At 41.2% G+C, this 16,708-nt stretch overlaps 1 protein-coding gene across 3 annotated transcripts in view; it reads left to right on the top strand.

Moving 5' to 3' along the window:
• The first annotated feature begins 548 nt into the window (after positions 1–548).
• The window catches only part of LOC120728643 (protein sidekick-1-like), a 282,587-nt gene continuing 266,427 nt past the window's right edge, over positions 549–16,708 (top strand). For 2 of the 3 annotated variants that reach the window (XM_040023682.1, XM_040023680.1), the window contains exon 1: positions 549–2,248. In XM_040023682.1, the coding sequence (XP_039879616.1) occupies positions 2,077–2,248 (172 nt within the window). In that variant the 5' untranslated portion in view covers positions 549–2,076. The remainder of the gene's footprint in view (positions 2,249–16,708) is intronic. The other variant, XM_040023681.1, reaches the window with a different exon arrangement.

The raw sequence follows: 16,708 nt of genomic DNA, 5'->3' as shown, positions 1-16,708 counted from the left end.
GACACTCGGGGGATGGAAAGTCTGTCTCTGAGGATTTATTGAGGCAATAAAAGATAAGGTCACTGTGTTGTAGGCTTTAATATTAATGTGCCATTTAATGACCCTCACCATGGACGAAACTAGGTTATCATTAGTGCTAAGATATAGCTCCAGGCAGTTATTTTGTGATGTGCATGTAGCTGCACCGCCAGCAGTGCTTCTGAGAGCTCCTCTTTTGTCAAATAATATATAGCGAAATTTCTTTGAAGTTAGCAAGGTGAAAAAAAATCCCCTGGGTGGCTCCTTCTCATTTGCAGTCCTCCCCAGCCATTTATATAAATTCCCTAATAAGTAATAAAAAGAAACTAATAATATAAAATCCCTAAATACTAAATGTTTAGAGCGAAAACCTGCATATATTTGTATATGCGTGTGTGTATCTGTGAGTGTGGCAGGGATGTTTGGGGGTGCTGGATGTGCGTCCCTCCCCTCGGTTCGGACTGTCCAATAGGAACAGCGGGAACCATGAGCTCTCCCAATCAGCAGCGACGGATGATAGTGAATGGAAGTTTAGTTTTTGAGTTTGGGATAGATTACCGGAGAGATTAAGGGAGAGGCTAACGCTGTGAAAAAGTAATTTCAAACTAATGTCAATATAAATTTGCGCTCATAAAAGAGTAGGTGCGCAGGAGCTGCTCGGATAAGTCTAACCAACAGCCCTCACTCTCTCTCCCCCAAGTCTGTGCGGAGGAGAGGAGGGTGGCAGGTGTTCAGTGGAGGGAGACGCATCGCCCCAGTCGGCTCCCAAAGCCTCAACAGGGTTCCGACACGGAAGAAACCAGCGGGGTGAAAACAAAACGCCGCAAACTGAGGATAGAAACTCTCGTGAGTACGTATGGACAGAAATAAAAAAACAAACAAACATATATTTGAAGTATTGCTTTTTCCCGGGCTCGCGGGGGGACCGTTGAAGACTCTGGATAAAACAGCGAAAGGCTCCAGTGTCGCAGTAGCAGCAGCGAGAGTAACGTTACCGTCTGGCTCTGAGCGGCTGGTCTTTCACTTAAAACCTGCCACTTTGGTGTCTCGCAGCAGCGCCTCCACGGCAGTGCACCCGTACTAAGGTGGAGAAAAGTCTCGGTTGTTGCCGAGAAACTTGAAATCCCATTATTTTTGTGAACCTGTTGTCTCATTTTTCCGAGTAATCCGAGCCGCGGCGCATTACCACACAAGTTAGCCGGACTGTGTGGCGTATGCGCGCGGGCAAAGAGTGTCCTTGTGTGCGAGGGAGAAGAGTGGACACAGTTTCGACCCACGGACATTCGAGTTTAACGTGTCAAATTGGATATCTGTTATCTTAAGTTTTGCTCAGATAACAGACTCTCTTAGAAAGAGACTCGGGTGCCCTTTCCACACTTTGTTTGCTGACTAAATCCAAGGGAATTCACCGAATCAATTACTGGATTGATTTTTTAGAGCATGCAGCCATACGGGCAGACTACGGATGGATAACTTAGGTGTTTTATCGCTTCTCTGTTAATGCGACCGCCGTGTAAACGGCTAAATGACCCGCGGGACAAATCCCCGGTGAAGACATCAAAACAAGCGCGGATTTGAAGTCGATAGCAGAGAATAAGCCGATAAGTCTAAACACACACACACACACACACACACACACACACACACACACACACACACACACACACACACACACACTCTAATGTATTAACTCGATGGTCGGATCAATCCAGATGGAAATGAGGTAGACTATCACAGGTCGTGGAAAGACACGGACTTCGCAGCCGCTGCAGTTAAGAGATCACGGCTCCGGTACACCGTGAAGCCCCGGACAAGTGAGGGAAAGTCAGTCTGCCTGTTAACCGAGCCTCCTTACCCCCACAGCCTGCCTAGTTGCGGAGTGAGAGTTGGGAGTTTGTCAGCAGTGACAGCTTTACCCCGGGAAGGGCAGAGCTGAAGCCTGCCCCCGCCACCAGCACCTCCGCCACCCATTCGCACTTCTTCTCATTCGTGCGCAGGGCAGAGAGAGACTGAGACTTGCAGAAGCAAAGCGCGAGAAGCGGAGCCTTTTCCCGCAGGATGAAGCCGGGAATTAGCTGTCCGGGATCTCCGGAGCGTGTGGAGGGACCCGCTGCAAGGAGCCGGGAGAAGATGGTGATGGGAACCGTGACGACCCGGAGAGTGAGCCGGTGTCTGCCTCTATTTCTCCTGCTCCTTCTCGGCAGCAACTGCCACATGTTGCACGGCCAAGGTATGAGCTGAACTCTCAAATGACAGATGATGCAGAGCAAATAAGAATGTTTCTCATTAGATTTTTAATGCGGGTTCTTTAGTTTTTTTCATAGTTGATGTAAGCAGAAAATCTATTGTCTTAATAAACACCCCTTTGTCAGACCCCTTTGTCACTGCAATCATGCTGAACAGGAGCAAGAAGACATAAGGACCCTAAACTGCAAAAACAGTGATTTAACACATTAAGTTTATCACTTGGTGGAGTTCTAAACCATGTCTGCAGGAGGGGAAAAGAGAGGGTGGTTTTATGGGGGTAATTATATTCTTGTGTTCAGAGACAGAAAAGGCTAGGTATTTTGTGCAGTGCATGTATTAATTATTATTATTGTTATTATTATTATTGTTTATATTCATACTATAAATCGCAGGATTAAGTTATTGAGGATGTGTGTGTGTGTGTATATGGGGGGTGTCTTAGTGTTACAGTTTCCAGGCACTGATAATCCCCCTTTTATGCAGTGACCTGCTTAACTACAGCTCTTGATTTGGCACAGAAACACACAAATGCACAAACATGTAGATACACACACAAACATGCAGCCTCACACAGTGTGTTCATTTAAGCCGTATCCCATTCTGGCGTTGACCCTGTTGCTTGGGCAGGTGTCCGGATTAGTATGAGACTTGTAGCTGCGTGCTGAGTGGAGTAATTGTTGAATATGGCAACAGGAAAGGAGACAGATATGATGAGATATTGATCCCTTACCAAAGGTGGAAATGGTTGGTTGCCTTGTTCTAAGTATTTATATGTTGTTGTTGTTTTCTTTTGTCGCCACAGTGGAAAGAAACTGCAGTGGTTGTGCTATGAATGTGATTTTTTTTTTAATGTACCTCATAGGAGGATGTGAGAGTGAGCATGGAAAAGGTCAGGCTGGTGTTGACATGCAGTTTTTCTCTTGATCACAGATGGTGTGGTGGGCAGAACGTAAGGCTGAGACTTTGGGGTAATGAGGAGGAGGAGGAGAGGTGGGGGTCTTAGGAATGTCTGTGCGTGTGTGTATGTGAAAGAGAAGTGTGGGGGTGTGCTATTTGTGAACGTATGGAGGATATGTGCAAGCGGTTTAAGTGCAAGAAAAGTGCCCGCATGAGTGTGAAGAAGGGGAGCGGGGAGGGTGAGAAAGTCAAGAGTGTGGCTGAGAGGGCAAGGAGGTGGTGTAAGAAGGAGTAGAGGAAGGAGAGAAGGGAGTGGTGAGGAAAAGGGGTGAAAAGAAAACGGTGCTGGCTTGGAGGAAGAATGCGGCGCACCGTGCTTGTCACTCACAAAGCCTTGCCTGCAGTTCAATCAATGATGACGGTATGACAACACCTCTGTGCATGTCAAAAGTTGCTCTCCTCTCCCTTCTTTCCCCAGTTGTCACACTCTCCCATCTTCCTCCCTCCCTTGCTCTCTCCCTCCCTCCCTCCTGCCAGCGGCTGCAGAGTCAGCTCCTTCTGTCCTCCTATTAATGTCAAGGTCTCACCACCAGCACCCAAGTTACCACACCCCCCAATTTTCCCACCATCAAGCCCAGCAGTCCCTTTCAGCTGTCTGGGTTTAAGGGGTGGAAGGGGGTGAATTGGAAATTAGTGAAACAGATTGGTGATGAGGCTGGTTGTGGTGAAGGGGTAGGGTGGTGGTGGTGCGGGTTTATTGATTTGATAAGCTGTGCCAGGCGGCCAATCGAAGACTGTAGATTTTCCAGGTTCCGACCCCTTTATCCCCAGCATTTATCAGGACGTTTTATTTTAGGAGGAAAAGGATGAAATTCATGAGCCAAGGTTGATCCTCCTGATCTCCCCCATCCCCCCCCCCTCCTTACAACCCACTCCCTCCACCCCTGCCCCTCTCCCCTTTTCACTCTCTCTCTTCTCTCCGTCAATCGATGCCCACACCCGTCCTCATAAATGCGAGGGGGTTTATATGAGCCAACTCGCGTCTCTGGGAGCACATTTAAATAAGCTCATCGATCTTTCATTTTAGAGTTTAAGTGACGGCAGCATTTTACTGTCCCCCCATCCACCCACCCCCACCTCCGTCTCTCATCTGCTCACGTCTCCACCCTCCCTTCTTTATTCATAACTCATCCCCCCCTCACCCTCCAACCTCTGCCTCCCTGTCACGGAGTGGGTTCTGCTCCACAGCTGTTTGACTGATTCACATTTCCAGCATGGATCCAGACAGAGCCTCATTGTAGACTTTACGTATATTCTGGTGAAGTCAAGGATAGGTCACATGCGCAGTGTTTTCAAATGTTAATCATATTCTACATCAATAACAGAGGGAGTCCAGAAGGCTTTACTATCTTTAATATAGCTGTTCAGTGATGAAAAACGATTTCTTGGTTTTTCTAAAAGCAGCCTTTTTTTTTAGGTTCTGTACCAAACCCAAACCACTCATGACCACTGCCGAATAAAGTTTGAAAATGTGCAGGAGTTCACGTGTACAAGACACGTTAATGTATACCAGCGGTTCCCAAACTTTTTTTGCTGGGCCTCCTTTGTTTTACATGAAAAATGTTCGTGCCCCCCCATACCCCCCCGCGCATGCACGCACACGCACTAACACATCCTCCAACCACACCCCCCCATATTTTGCTCCATTGCGGTTTATTTCACACCTCAAACATTTAGTAAACAATTAAGCAAATACAAGTAATCTGCAATAAATGACATAATGATAAAATAAACTACTAACTCTTTTACGCTACCTCCGCACCTACACGGGTATTTTTGAAAAAGCAACTGTTTCGTCCACACGTAAACAGCGTTTGGAATCACCAAAACTGAGATTTTTTAAAACTCCTTTTTTGCGTTTACGTGTGGACGAGGAATACAGAGTTCGTCACGCAATGTCAAAGGTATGTGCCTTTTTTCACGTCACGCTGTGCGCCACGTTATTGTTTACATGAAATGAATTGCAGAATGGCAGATAGAGACAAAATACTGTTACTGTTAATCTGACTATCCTCAGGTTTTACACGCAGTTACTGTCCATCCATTTACAAAGGCAGAGGCGTCACGGTGTGATTATTTTACGTGTAGTTGTTTTTTTTTTCTGTGTAATAATATTCAACATTGCTATCAATACATTTTTCAAAAAATGCCTCTCTGTGCAAAATGGGTTTAAAAACATAAACAACTGTGGGATACTGTTTGTCCGTGATTTGAAGAGCCCAGCGCGTGCTCCCAATGAAGGGAAAACCAATTTTGCAGGGGAGACCTACCTCGGCACTTGTGCACGTGAAACCAAAGGGACGATATGCTTCACCATATTTTCTAGTCTTTGGCTTAGAATGATGTTGGATTGGAAACATATTCAGCTATGCTTCATCTCCTGCTTTGCGTTTCTGTGGGCGCCCCGTGCTAGCAGTGTCCAAGCGTTTTGTTTTTTTCCTTTTCATACCGCGTCCCCCCCCATGGTCTGCGCCCCCCCTTAGGGGGCGGGCCCCACACTTTGGGAAGGTCTGATGTATACAATGCCAGTGGTCTTTAAGAAGCCTAAATTGAACGCAGAGCTGTTATGCTTGCAGCTCCATACTAGTGGGTGTAGTGTTTTATGAATCACAGTTCAAAATAATCCTTATTTATCTTGGTGAAACGCCTCAGCCGCTCATCATCTGTCCAAAACAAGCTGTTTTAGCTCGCTTCCCTTTACGGCCACCCTCCCTCATTGGCTGCCTCCTGTAAATAAAAGGCTTGAAAAGCAGCTGCTGTGCTTGCAACCAGAGCTGTGTGTCTGAGATAACTATTTTAAGTATATCCCAGAGTAGAAAAAATGTATGTATCATATATCAAAAAACAGATATATAATTAAACTGGACCTATAAAAGCATTGTTGGTTCAATATAGTGTGAAAAATACAGCCTTTCTAGGCTTAAATCTGACTCCAGCATGGCAGCTGTTAAACCACTGCTCTTCTCTCAAGTATAAAAAAATAAAGTGGAACGCAAAAGTTTTCCTTCTAACCATGAACTTTGAAACTGCTTCCTTCGTCCTATGCCGGGAAAAGACTTTCACCACAAAGCTGACCCACTTAGTGGATCTATCAGTGTGTGATTAGGTTTGATATGACACATGCCATTGGCTCTGCTAAGCCGGTACTTGGTGCTGATTGGTCCACTGGGCATGCTTAAGTGAATTGAGGTCAGAGATAGGACATTATATCGTGGGCTGTGGGCTGGGAAGGTTCAGAGCATGATGTCAAAACCCAAATCATATAGATTAGCATGCAGTTTGATGCACAAACTTCCATCCTCAAGTACACACTAAAGTCCTTCCCTCTCATCAGTGTCAAACAGCAAAAGCGGACGTGGAAATTTGCTTAACCTTGGAGTAATGAGGAGAGGGTAGATTAGAAGGCTCATCTAAATGATGATCATTGTCAGTGCTGCACTCGCTATTCATGTTTTTTAATTTATTTTATTATTTTTTTACTCTACCGACAGCCTCACCAATATTATGCCGTTATTTTCCATTTTTCATCATCTTCCACTGATGGTCTCACATTTCTGTGGCAACCTTTGCTTGGAGCTAAGAAAAAAAAGCAATATTTTAAGAACAGTAGAAACAATTTGTATTAGAGGCTGTTTGTTACCAGAGGTGTTATTGCACCTTTCATTACTTTAGCTTGCAACCTGGGGATTTGATACAATTTAAAATGTACATGTAATGCTTGTTATGCACATGTTCTTTCTCTGCTCACTAGTATTTAATGCCACATTTGATTTCTGGAGGCCCCTGCGGGGATGGTGAATCTATGTGTGTGTGTGTGTGTGTGTGTTTTAGAGTAGACCAAACATTGGACAGTGTGAATGCATGTGTGTATGGGGGGTTGTCTGATAGATGTCAGGTTAGTCAGGTGTTAGAGGAAGTGAGGTCCCTGGTCGACTCCCTTATTTCCTGTCTGTCAGGAGGAACAAATCACCACGTTTCCACTGCCACCTGACACTTTGTTCGCTGTGTGTGTGTGTGTGTGTTGGACTGCAAGAGAGTTTGTGTGTGTATCTAACTGTTTCTGTGTGCATGCTTGGTATGTGAAAGAGATTCTGGTCTTAACAGGACTACAGAGTACATACAGTATGTGTTGCTGCCCGTGCACATTGTTTTTGTGTGTGTGTATGTGTGTTAGACTGATGCTAACCCTCTATCACGCCTAAGTGTTTCTTTCTCAAAGCCGAAGAGGTGGCAGTTTAAAAGAAACAACAAAAGTTCCCTAATGGAAGATAATCACCTGTGTGTTAGTCTGTGTGTGTGTGTGTGTGTGTGTGTGTGTGTGTATAAAAGTAAAGTACATCTTTTCTAGCTTTTTTGTTCAAAAGCGCACACACATAAACCCACATGAAAGCTAATATGGCTTTTTTTTTGGTGAGTCAATGAGGTTGTTGTAAAGAGGTCAGTCATGCCATGCTCCCTACTCTACTACAGTTCTACTATGAATGTGGAGAGTTAAAGGTATAAAACAGTCAACATATAGGATAAGGCGCAGATATAATTGCCAGAGGCGTTGTGCGTTTTTCTCTTTCTGCTCAGTTTGTGCTTCTGCCCAGTCAGAATGGTATTTTGTCTTTGTGAAAAGATGCATTTTGCTGGAGTTTTACCTCAAAAACATCCTTCAGAGCTTTGAAATGTGAACCAAGCAGGGTAGAATGTGGTTTTTCTCTTTCTCTGTCTCTCTCTCTCTGGCGTCCTGTCTGTTTTGCTTCTTTTTGCTTTTCGTCTTTTTGGTGTTTGTTCTTCCAGTATCGTTCGTCTTCTTTTTGGTGTTGGATTCTCTCTTCCTTCTGTCTCTCTCTCTCTCCACGAGGACAAAAGAATCTATTGCTGCAGGCCGCACAGGTGGAATGGAAGCTGTTTTGCTGTTTGGGCCTTGGTGTTTATTATGTAAGATAGGGGGAGGAGGCTGCTATTGATCCACTCTGTGTATGTGTTCGAGGAGTTGGAGGACATCGCACGGAAACCTTATCTAGTATTTTTCTTCTATTTCTCAAGCGATTTATCGAAATGAAGCATAATGACTGCAAAACATGCACAGTTGGTTGTAATCGTAACGAAGCAAAAGACACAGAGATTGATTGGCCGACAACAAGACAGAGAAGTTCTTGTTGATGCATGCACTCTCAAGTGCTGCTTGTTATCTTAACTGCTAATTTATTAAGTGTCAACTCATACATGTAGTGTGTGTCCCTCTGTGGAGATTTCCTACTCACATACAGTGAATTGTGTAAGTTTAAGGGCTGTACGTCAGGGCTGACTGGCACATTGGACGATTGTTTGGTCAATACACTCTCATTTGACCAAAGTCTCGTTGGTCAGACAATCAGCAGTGTTTCTTTAATCAGGGGAAAAGTGCTACATCAATAGCCTTCAAGGACTGTGCACTTAGTTTTCGGAGCCTGAGCTTTGGACTTGCCCAGCCTAATGAAACCTAATGAAACTTGCTAGATCTAAGTATTTTAATATTTACCTTTACATATACTTCAAGGTCAACTCCGGACTGTTTGACACCATACCACAAGACATTGGTGTGACCTCCCTGTGTTAAATGATATGGCTGTAACTCTGATGAACATTTTTTCTCAGTTAGTTGGTATTATATAACCAAAATATTGAAACTGTTAGTTAATGATCAGTAAGGAGGATGATTGTTAATTGCAGCTTTATTGTTTAAAGATGCTCGGTGCGGGTAACTCATCACATCTGTCTATGATTCCTGTTGTTTTTCTTCAGTGAAAAAGAAATTACCAGCAATACTGATAATTTGATAAATCTGTTCATAAATCTGAATAAATTCAACATGGAACAGGTAAGTTGTACTATTAATCACAAATACTCTTTTTTTAACAGGCTATGTTGAAAACATGCATAGGAAATATTTCATATACAGTTATGTTGTCTTTCTGCAGCCCATATAAATATGTTAAAATCCAATATTATGCCTGGGTAGTCACAACTTTAATATGTGACATCCACCCAACAGAGAGCATAGTGAGGGACAGGCAGGTTTGCTGAACAGCTGCTGCATAGAGGAACCAAATCAGCTCACTGTCAGGAGGGAAATTCTTCTCCTGGTCTGAACCTGAAAATGATTTTTTATGTTGTATAGTGGAGCGTCTGACATTTGGCTTTAATGTTAAACACTTGTTATTGGAATTAAATAGGACAGTGACCTCTAAATTCAGGTTTTGAGCGGTTTGCCTTAGGGCTATAGCTGTGTCCAAAGGTAATTAATTAATAATGCATTGTTCAAATTTGGTAAGGATCTAATTGAGATCAAGCCACAAAGAGTCAAAGCAAGACTTTCTAGTGGTTGCTGTGCACATTATTGCCAGTTACACACTAATATAATGCGACCTCTGGCTATTGGGAAACCAAAATGGCTATTAGCAGTTGTTGTCAAGGAGAGTTATTGTCAGTGGTGAGGAGTGACAGTGCTTGCATAGCAGCTTGGTAAGACCTCACAAACTGTGGCATATGGTCTTGAGTCTGATTTCGCAATATTCTGCAATATTCTTTGACAAAATCATAATGTATAAGGTGTGATTTATTTATTTATGGTAAACAGTTACTGAAGTCAGTAAATTAACAAACAAGCACCAGAGTAATTGAGTTGTTAGGTACAGCCATAATGCTGACAGGTCTGTTTTTCTACTCTACTTAATGCTGAACTTTTGTTTTAGTATTCTGAAGGTGGTACTTTTACTTTGTGAAGGATCTCGTTACAGTTCATCACTGTTAAGCCGCTAAAGAAACAGGTGTTTGCAGGAGTTGGTACCAGAAAAAGGAATCGACATAGAGTGAACAGCAGACTTTGCATTGATATTCACGAGGTGAACAAAAAAACAGCTCCGTCTATATAGTTCTACTTGATGGTCAGATGCAAGTAAGAGGTAATATTAGACCAACTAGTGGGCCTGCAGCTCTTGTTTGCTCATGGTCAGACATGTATGGTTAATGTATCTTGTTGTTCTTTGAACCACTGTATATTGTGAGATGAAAAAAATGGTTGTTTATAAAAATTTAACGAAAGAATAATAAATATATGTTTTTTAGTCTTCCTCTTGTACTCTATATATTTATTGTATAGTGGAAAGTAACTAAATACAGGCAGTATTAGCTGCCTAATTCATGGTAAACAGCATTCACTGGTAGTTACATTAATGACTTAATGACACTTAATGACACTTAACTAACAATTATTAAAATGGGGCTGACTATTTGTAAATGTAAATATACCTATAAATCATAACCCTAAATAACTAGCAGTAATTTAGTAGTAATAACATACTACTAAATTACTGCTACAGATGATTATGATTTCTCTCTCAGTTAACTGTGTAGAATGGTAAAGGCACAACAGATAGGAAATACAACTAGCCAAGTGTTAAAAGTTAAACTCTACTCATGACTGTTAAAATGTACGTGTAACATGCATATGAATATGCAAATTTTGCATTTGGTTCAAAAACTACATATGTTTGTGAACTGGCAGAAAAAAATAATAGTTTTTATTTGGAGCAAATATTTTAATGAATCACGGAATAGATGTTAAACATTTTGTTACCTTTGGTAGTCTATAGCCTAGGCTTAATCAAGATTGAACCAGTTGTTTAGGAGGAGTTTGAGAACAAACACTACGATCAACATAGTATGGTACTTAAATAAGCCGAGGTTCATATTAACAGCCTGTTTTTGACATTGTCATTAATAATACAATACTATATTGCTCTGGTGCTCAGTAGAGCCTTCAACACTGAGCTGAAACATTTCAGTTTTTTCTTTTTAATAAATGAATAAGCATTTTCTGACTGAGTTGTTTGTATTTTTTGTGGAATGTAATCTCGGCTGATTGTTCCTTTTGAGACCTTTGGGTGTTTTCTCTCTACAAAATCTTATTAAGAAAGATGTGAAAAGCAGGGAAGCTAAAGGTACCAGACAAAAAATAAATAAACACAAAACACCTTGTCAATTATGAAGCTTTGGGAATATATATTTAAAAATGTCAAGAAGTAAACTGACACAGTACATTCTTGTTTGTGTGAGCATCTCACAGCTTATTCTTTTTCGATAACCCATATATGAGAAACGTTATGTCCTTTTTCAGTGCTTTACAATAAGCTGCAGCCAGACCATGATGAAACAAGAACTAATAAGTGAAAGCCGCTGTGACAGCTTCGTCATATGTAGTCCATTTTATGGGTTTTAATGGTATTACGCACTTTGAACCCTGTGATAACAGTAATCACTGCAAAGTTATGTACAGCTGAGTGCCTCTAAAAAGCACCACAGACAGGCGCATAAGGATTAGCCTCTAATCAGGGCAATAATTAGATGGGTTTCACATGGAAAAATGTTTGTGAAACCTATTTTGTATATTAGCACTGAAAGTTGTTTGCTGCATATTTCATAGCTGTACCAAGTATGACCCTGTGACATTTTATTTACCACCATATTTCAAGTGTGACTGTAGCTAGTTAGCAGATTATTTTCTCCAGGTTGTTGTTTTTTTTCTTTCTTGGTAGATCTGAAGAAGAACTCAGAAGGAGAAGTTTCATCATTTCATCATTTAATTAAAAATTGCAAAGCGGCAAAGAGATCCTTCTTGTGCTATTCAGAAGAATATCATTTGAGCTTTGTTTATTTTAGTTACTGAGTACGATATGAAAACGACTTCTTTCATTTTTGCATAAACTGCTTCCCACCACCGTTTGTCTTTTATTTGAAACTTGAAAATCAGGTTAGGAGCAAGCACCACCAAAACTAAACTGTCATGACCAAAATGTGACCAAAATGATTCTTGTATTTTAAGAAATATATAGTCATAAATGAGAATGAGAAAAAAAATAAATAACTAGCAGTTGCTGAGGTTGTTAGATCAGTGTTAAATCAGCACTTGTTAAGTCAGTTTCCTAGTATTTGAAGCCAGTATTGTCTACATCCATGTTTACTAGCTTTCAGTCTTATATTTCCTTGTTGTTCTTGGATATTGTTTAGTATATTATAGCACGTTTCCTCCACATTTTGAAATGTGGAAGAGTGTGAAACCCCTTTTAGTACTGTGTTGCATCACCTACGTGCACGAGATAAACAAAACAGTGACCCATTTACAGGAAAAACAGTTCAGTAGAAGAACTGGAAGCCTACGTCTACCGAGGGAAACTTTACAAACCTCCTACCAGTTAATTAATAATATGGAAGAATAGGCATTTGTTCAATTTTATGTAAAGTGGTTTTCTTCTGACTGTAGGGTACATGCTATAGTGTACGTCCTTGTTTTAGTGCTACTTTACAGTAGATTACTGTAATTTGTTAGTAGTCAGTGTAAGTCTGTAATATTGCAGCTATAGCGGCCAAAGTGTTGCATGCTGTGTAGGAGTTTTCCACATAGAAACTTATATATACACATACTGTATTTCTCCATACATGTATATACAAACAGCAAAAACCAGAAAATCTCCTGTTTGATATAGTTACATTTGACTGAAACCTCAATGTATGATGAGAATATGGAGTAACTAAAACTTACTTCCTTAAAATGACACCGAATCATCACAGATTTCAGGTTTCCCAGTGAGTTACAAAAAGCAATCTAGGAACAGATTTCGCTTTACAGGAACAACTGGTGGAGCTAAAATAGCAGGTGGCTAGAGACACAGCAGACACCACCACACACACACGCACACACACACACACACACACACACACACACACACACACACACACACACACACACACACACACACACACACACACACACACAGCCTCCTTCCTAATACCTGGGAAATGCCTTTAAAATCCTAGACTTGTACTGCCAGTCATTTAGTGGCGGCACTAGATTAGTCGAAGGCTTAACAGCAGTCTCACTGTGAGGTGAAGACAGTGACTTTTTTTGCCTCATCCAGATGGTTTCAGTCAGTACTGGGATTCAAACGGGCAACCATCCAGTGTATCATACCCGAGGCTGTCTCTTTTTCTCTGCACTTTCTGTTTATCTCTCACTGCGTCTTTTCTTCCCCCGTCTTACTTTTCTACACTTTTTTCTTTAAGCGAAGCCACTTTAACTGTAGCCTCCACAGGGTGTGGAGTGATATAGAATGATTGTTCAGTGCAAGACGATCAAGGGCCCTCTTTCTTGGGCTTCCTGCACTAAACCCACCTGGATGAGACTCTTTATTTGTTTGCATGTGCCTTTTCGTTGTGATGGGGCCAGCACGAGCTATTTGAATAGGATCTTTGCATAGTCATGGAATATTACTGAGGTCAGGCTTGGTCGAGCACAAATGCGGGAGTGTACGTTGCTGTTTTTATGAGAGCAGCATGATTTACTCGTTCAGTGCAAGGGCTTTGCCCCTGCTGCAGGTGTGTGTTCTTAGCTTGACGCGTTTGATCTGCCACAGGTGCTTATGAGGGTGGCTTTGTGTGTGCGCGTGTGTGTTCCTGGACACTCGTTTGCTTATGGTGATTTATGCTATAGGCTCAGAGCAAAAGAGACCCTTTTTGATCTCATTCAGGAACAGGCAGGAAGTACTATACTCTGTGTGTGTGTTGGTGGGTGTGTGTGCATATGGGAGAGAGTGTGTCTGGCCAGAGGTTTTTAGCTCAGTCCTTTGATCCAAGTAGAGGTGGGCATACCTCTGTGAAGAGCCAACCAGCATTATAGAGACTTGGCTCGCACTACAGAAGTGTGTGTTTGTGTGAGAGAATCAGTGTGGCAGAATTGTGTGGCCAGAATAAAAAACTTGTGGCTTGCATTTACTACATGCACATGTGCACACATCAACACCCTGCTGTGCCTGCTGTTGTCTCATTATTAATTTTGATGAAATAATAACAGTGTTCATGTGTCTTTAATTTCAAGACTGGTGGGCAGTTCTTAGAGGTGGGAATCACCATACATCCCACGATACGATATTATCACAATACTTAACGCACGATACGATATTATTGCAATTTTTTAAAATATTTTGCGATATTCAGATTCTGTACATAAAGGTAAACTTTATCAATATTCATTTTATCTAATAACAAAGTCTCACACTCAGTCTTTCTCTCATTTCAGTCAGTTTTATTGTTGACAAACTGAACAGTTTGTATTACAGTCTAGTCCAACTTAACTGAATGCAACCATCTGGTACAATTATAGCTATTCTGAACTATGCAATTTATGAAAACTATGCAGCCCATTCAGCAACTGAAGAATTTGAAAGTAAATTAAAACAAAATATAATTTTACATTAAATAAAAAAGTTTTAAACTTAATTAAAATAAAACTTGTCTTAAATTAAAATAAGTAAACTGTCATGTTTATTGCTGCCAAAAAAAAGTTAAACACATTTGGACAGTGAAGGAATGTCAGGATTCTTGCTCAGAAAAAGGATCAACATGCTCTTAAGTCAGAGTCCACAAAAACTTTTTTTGTAACAAAATATCGATTTCTGCTGTCCCTGTATCAATACATTATTAGCAAACAAAATATCACGATACTACACAGTATCAATTTTTCCCCCACCCCTAGCAGTTCTGGGGTAAACCCACCTTTTCCTCTGCCTTTGGCCCTGCTTATGAGCTATAATGATTTTATTTAATGATTAGATGATATTAGATATTTATGTTTTTGCATATTGGCCAACTGATACATTTAGTTTTTAACCACATTGGTTCTCTGAGTAGCGAATCATCCTCTGTATCTGTTTTCTATCAGCTGGGGTAGATCACCATAAGAGGTTTTACAAACTAGATTGCTTCACATGGGCCCACTTTTCTGCAACTGGAGTGGATTTGTGCCATCACTTGTAGTACAGAAGTACTGTGGTCATGTTTTTGATTTTGATGCTGACTAGTGCTGGATTGTGAAATGAATTGCTTCTGCTGTTTAGTAATGTCTTCCTGTATGTACTTTTCCTATGTTGGTTGATGAAATCAATGTTTTGATTGACTTGGGGTTGAGTAGATAGGAATCAGGTTGGAATATAAAAAAAGCGGGGGGGAAAAAGCGATAAACCTGAAAAAGCGATAAAAAATGTAGTTTTGATTGATGGATTAGGAAATGAATGGACAAAGATGGATGAGAAGATATGCTGATGTGAAGAAATGTAATCAAGAGGAGAAAAGTAATTCAAAACGAAAGTAAAAAAGAGGGAGAAGAGTCAGTTATGGGGGTCACTGGAGTAGAGAGATAGATGAGAAAAGTCTGCTGAGAAACTGAGATAGAGATAATCAAAGATTCTTAGTCAAGATAGATGAAGTGAGCTCCTCAAATAAAAGACTAAGATGTGGGAAAATAGTTGGCTAACAGACTTCCTTTATCTAATTTTTAAATTCCCCTCTCACTCACTTCATCTTTCTCTCCAATCGTTGCCCATCACTCTTGTCTTCTATCCCTGCCCTGCCTTACATCTTTCTTTCCTTTCTACCACTTATTTCTCTTCTCCACTCACTGTAATTGGGAAGGGGAGGTGCGCACACATTCATCTCATTAAGTGCATACACAGGCCCGCACACAAACACAACACCATTCTCAGAGACATTTTGTTATCCTATAGTAAAATGAATTTGTGTGCACTGAGCCACAAGTCGTCTCTCACAGGATTCACTTTATCTTGTGAATGTGGGAGTAGAAGAAGAGAAAGGCAAACAAATGAAAATAAAATGAAAGCATTCGAGCGAAAGAGAGAAATTAATTATCTTGTTTGCCTGTTGATGCAAAACTTTCAATAGTGCCCTGTGCTGAGCTCCTGTGCTGAACAAACACACTACACGCAGCCACACACACACATACGCAGACTCTCACATGCAGACACTCACACACAACCTCAGTCATCTTGAGTTATATCCCAACCTGGAGGCTCAGCTGTGTTGTCTATGGTGGTTGTGCTTGACTCAGCAGAATGTTCATGGCAGACAACAGTGCCACTCATTGTTTTGTATGGATAGGTGCACTTCCAACCTGTCATCACATCACTCCGCTGGACATGACATTTACCTTTGAACGCTTGTGAGTGCAGCAGAAATGTGATTGCAATGTCAAGCATCAGATTCATGCAATACCTGTAGAAGTGTTTTTTTTGGGGACGTGAGTGCCCTATACCCAGTTTGCGGTAGAAAGTAACAGTTGTAGAAAAACAACAAGAAAATACTAATTATTTATGAAGAATTATGGGAAAAAACTTGCACGTTGGTACTGCAGTCTGAAAATGCAGGAGAAGGCTTAACTGTCACTACACTAATGGTTAAGTAAAAATGCATTTTTCATGCAGGCCCTCACCAGATTACACCATGCATCTTGTGCCGCTTTCACATGACAGCAAAATAACAATCTTTAATGAATTTTACGTTTAATTATCTTCTCTATTAAAAAAGACACAAAATTCATCAAACGGATCACTTTGGATACAAAAGACCGTAAATGAAGCGATTGACTTGAGAGGACCAGTTTTATGAAAGA

The sequence above is a fragment of the Simochromis diagramma genome, unplaced genomic scaffold, assembly GCF_900408965.1.
Source record: "Simochromis diagramma unplaced genomic scaffold, fSimDia1.1 OVJJ01000302.1, whole genome shotgun sequence".
NCBI classification, from domain to species: Eukaryota; Metazoa; Chordata; class Actinopteri; order Cichliformes; family Cichlidae; genus Simochromis; species Simochromis diagramma.
Note: the sequence above shows the minus strand (reverse complement) of the source record. Positions and strands in the feature narration are given on the sequence as shown.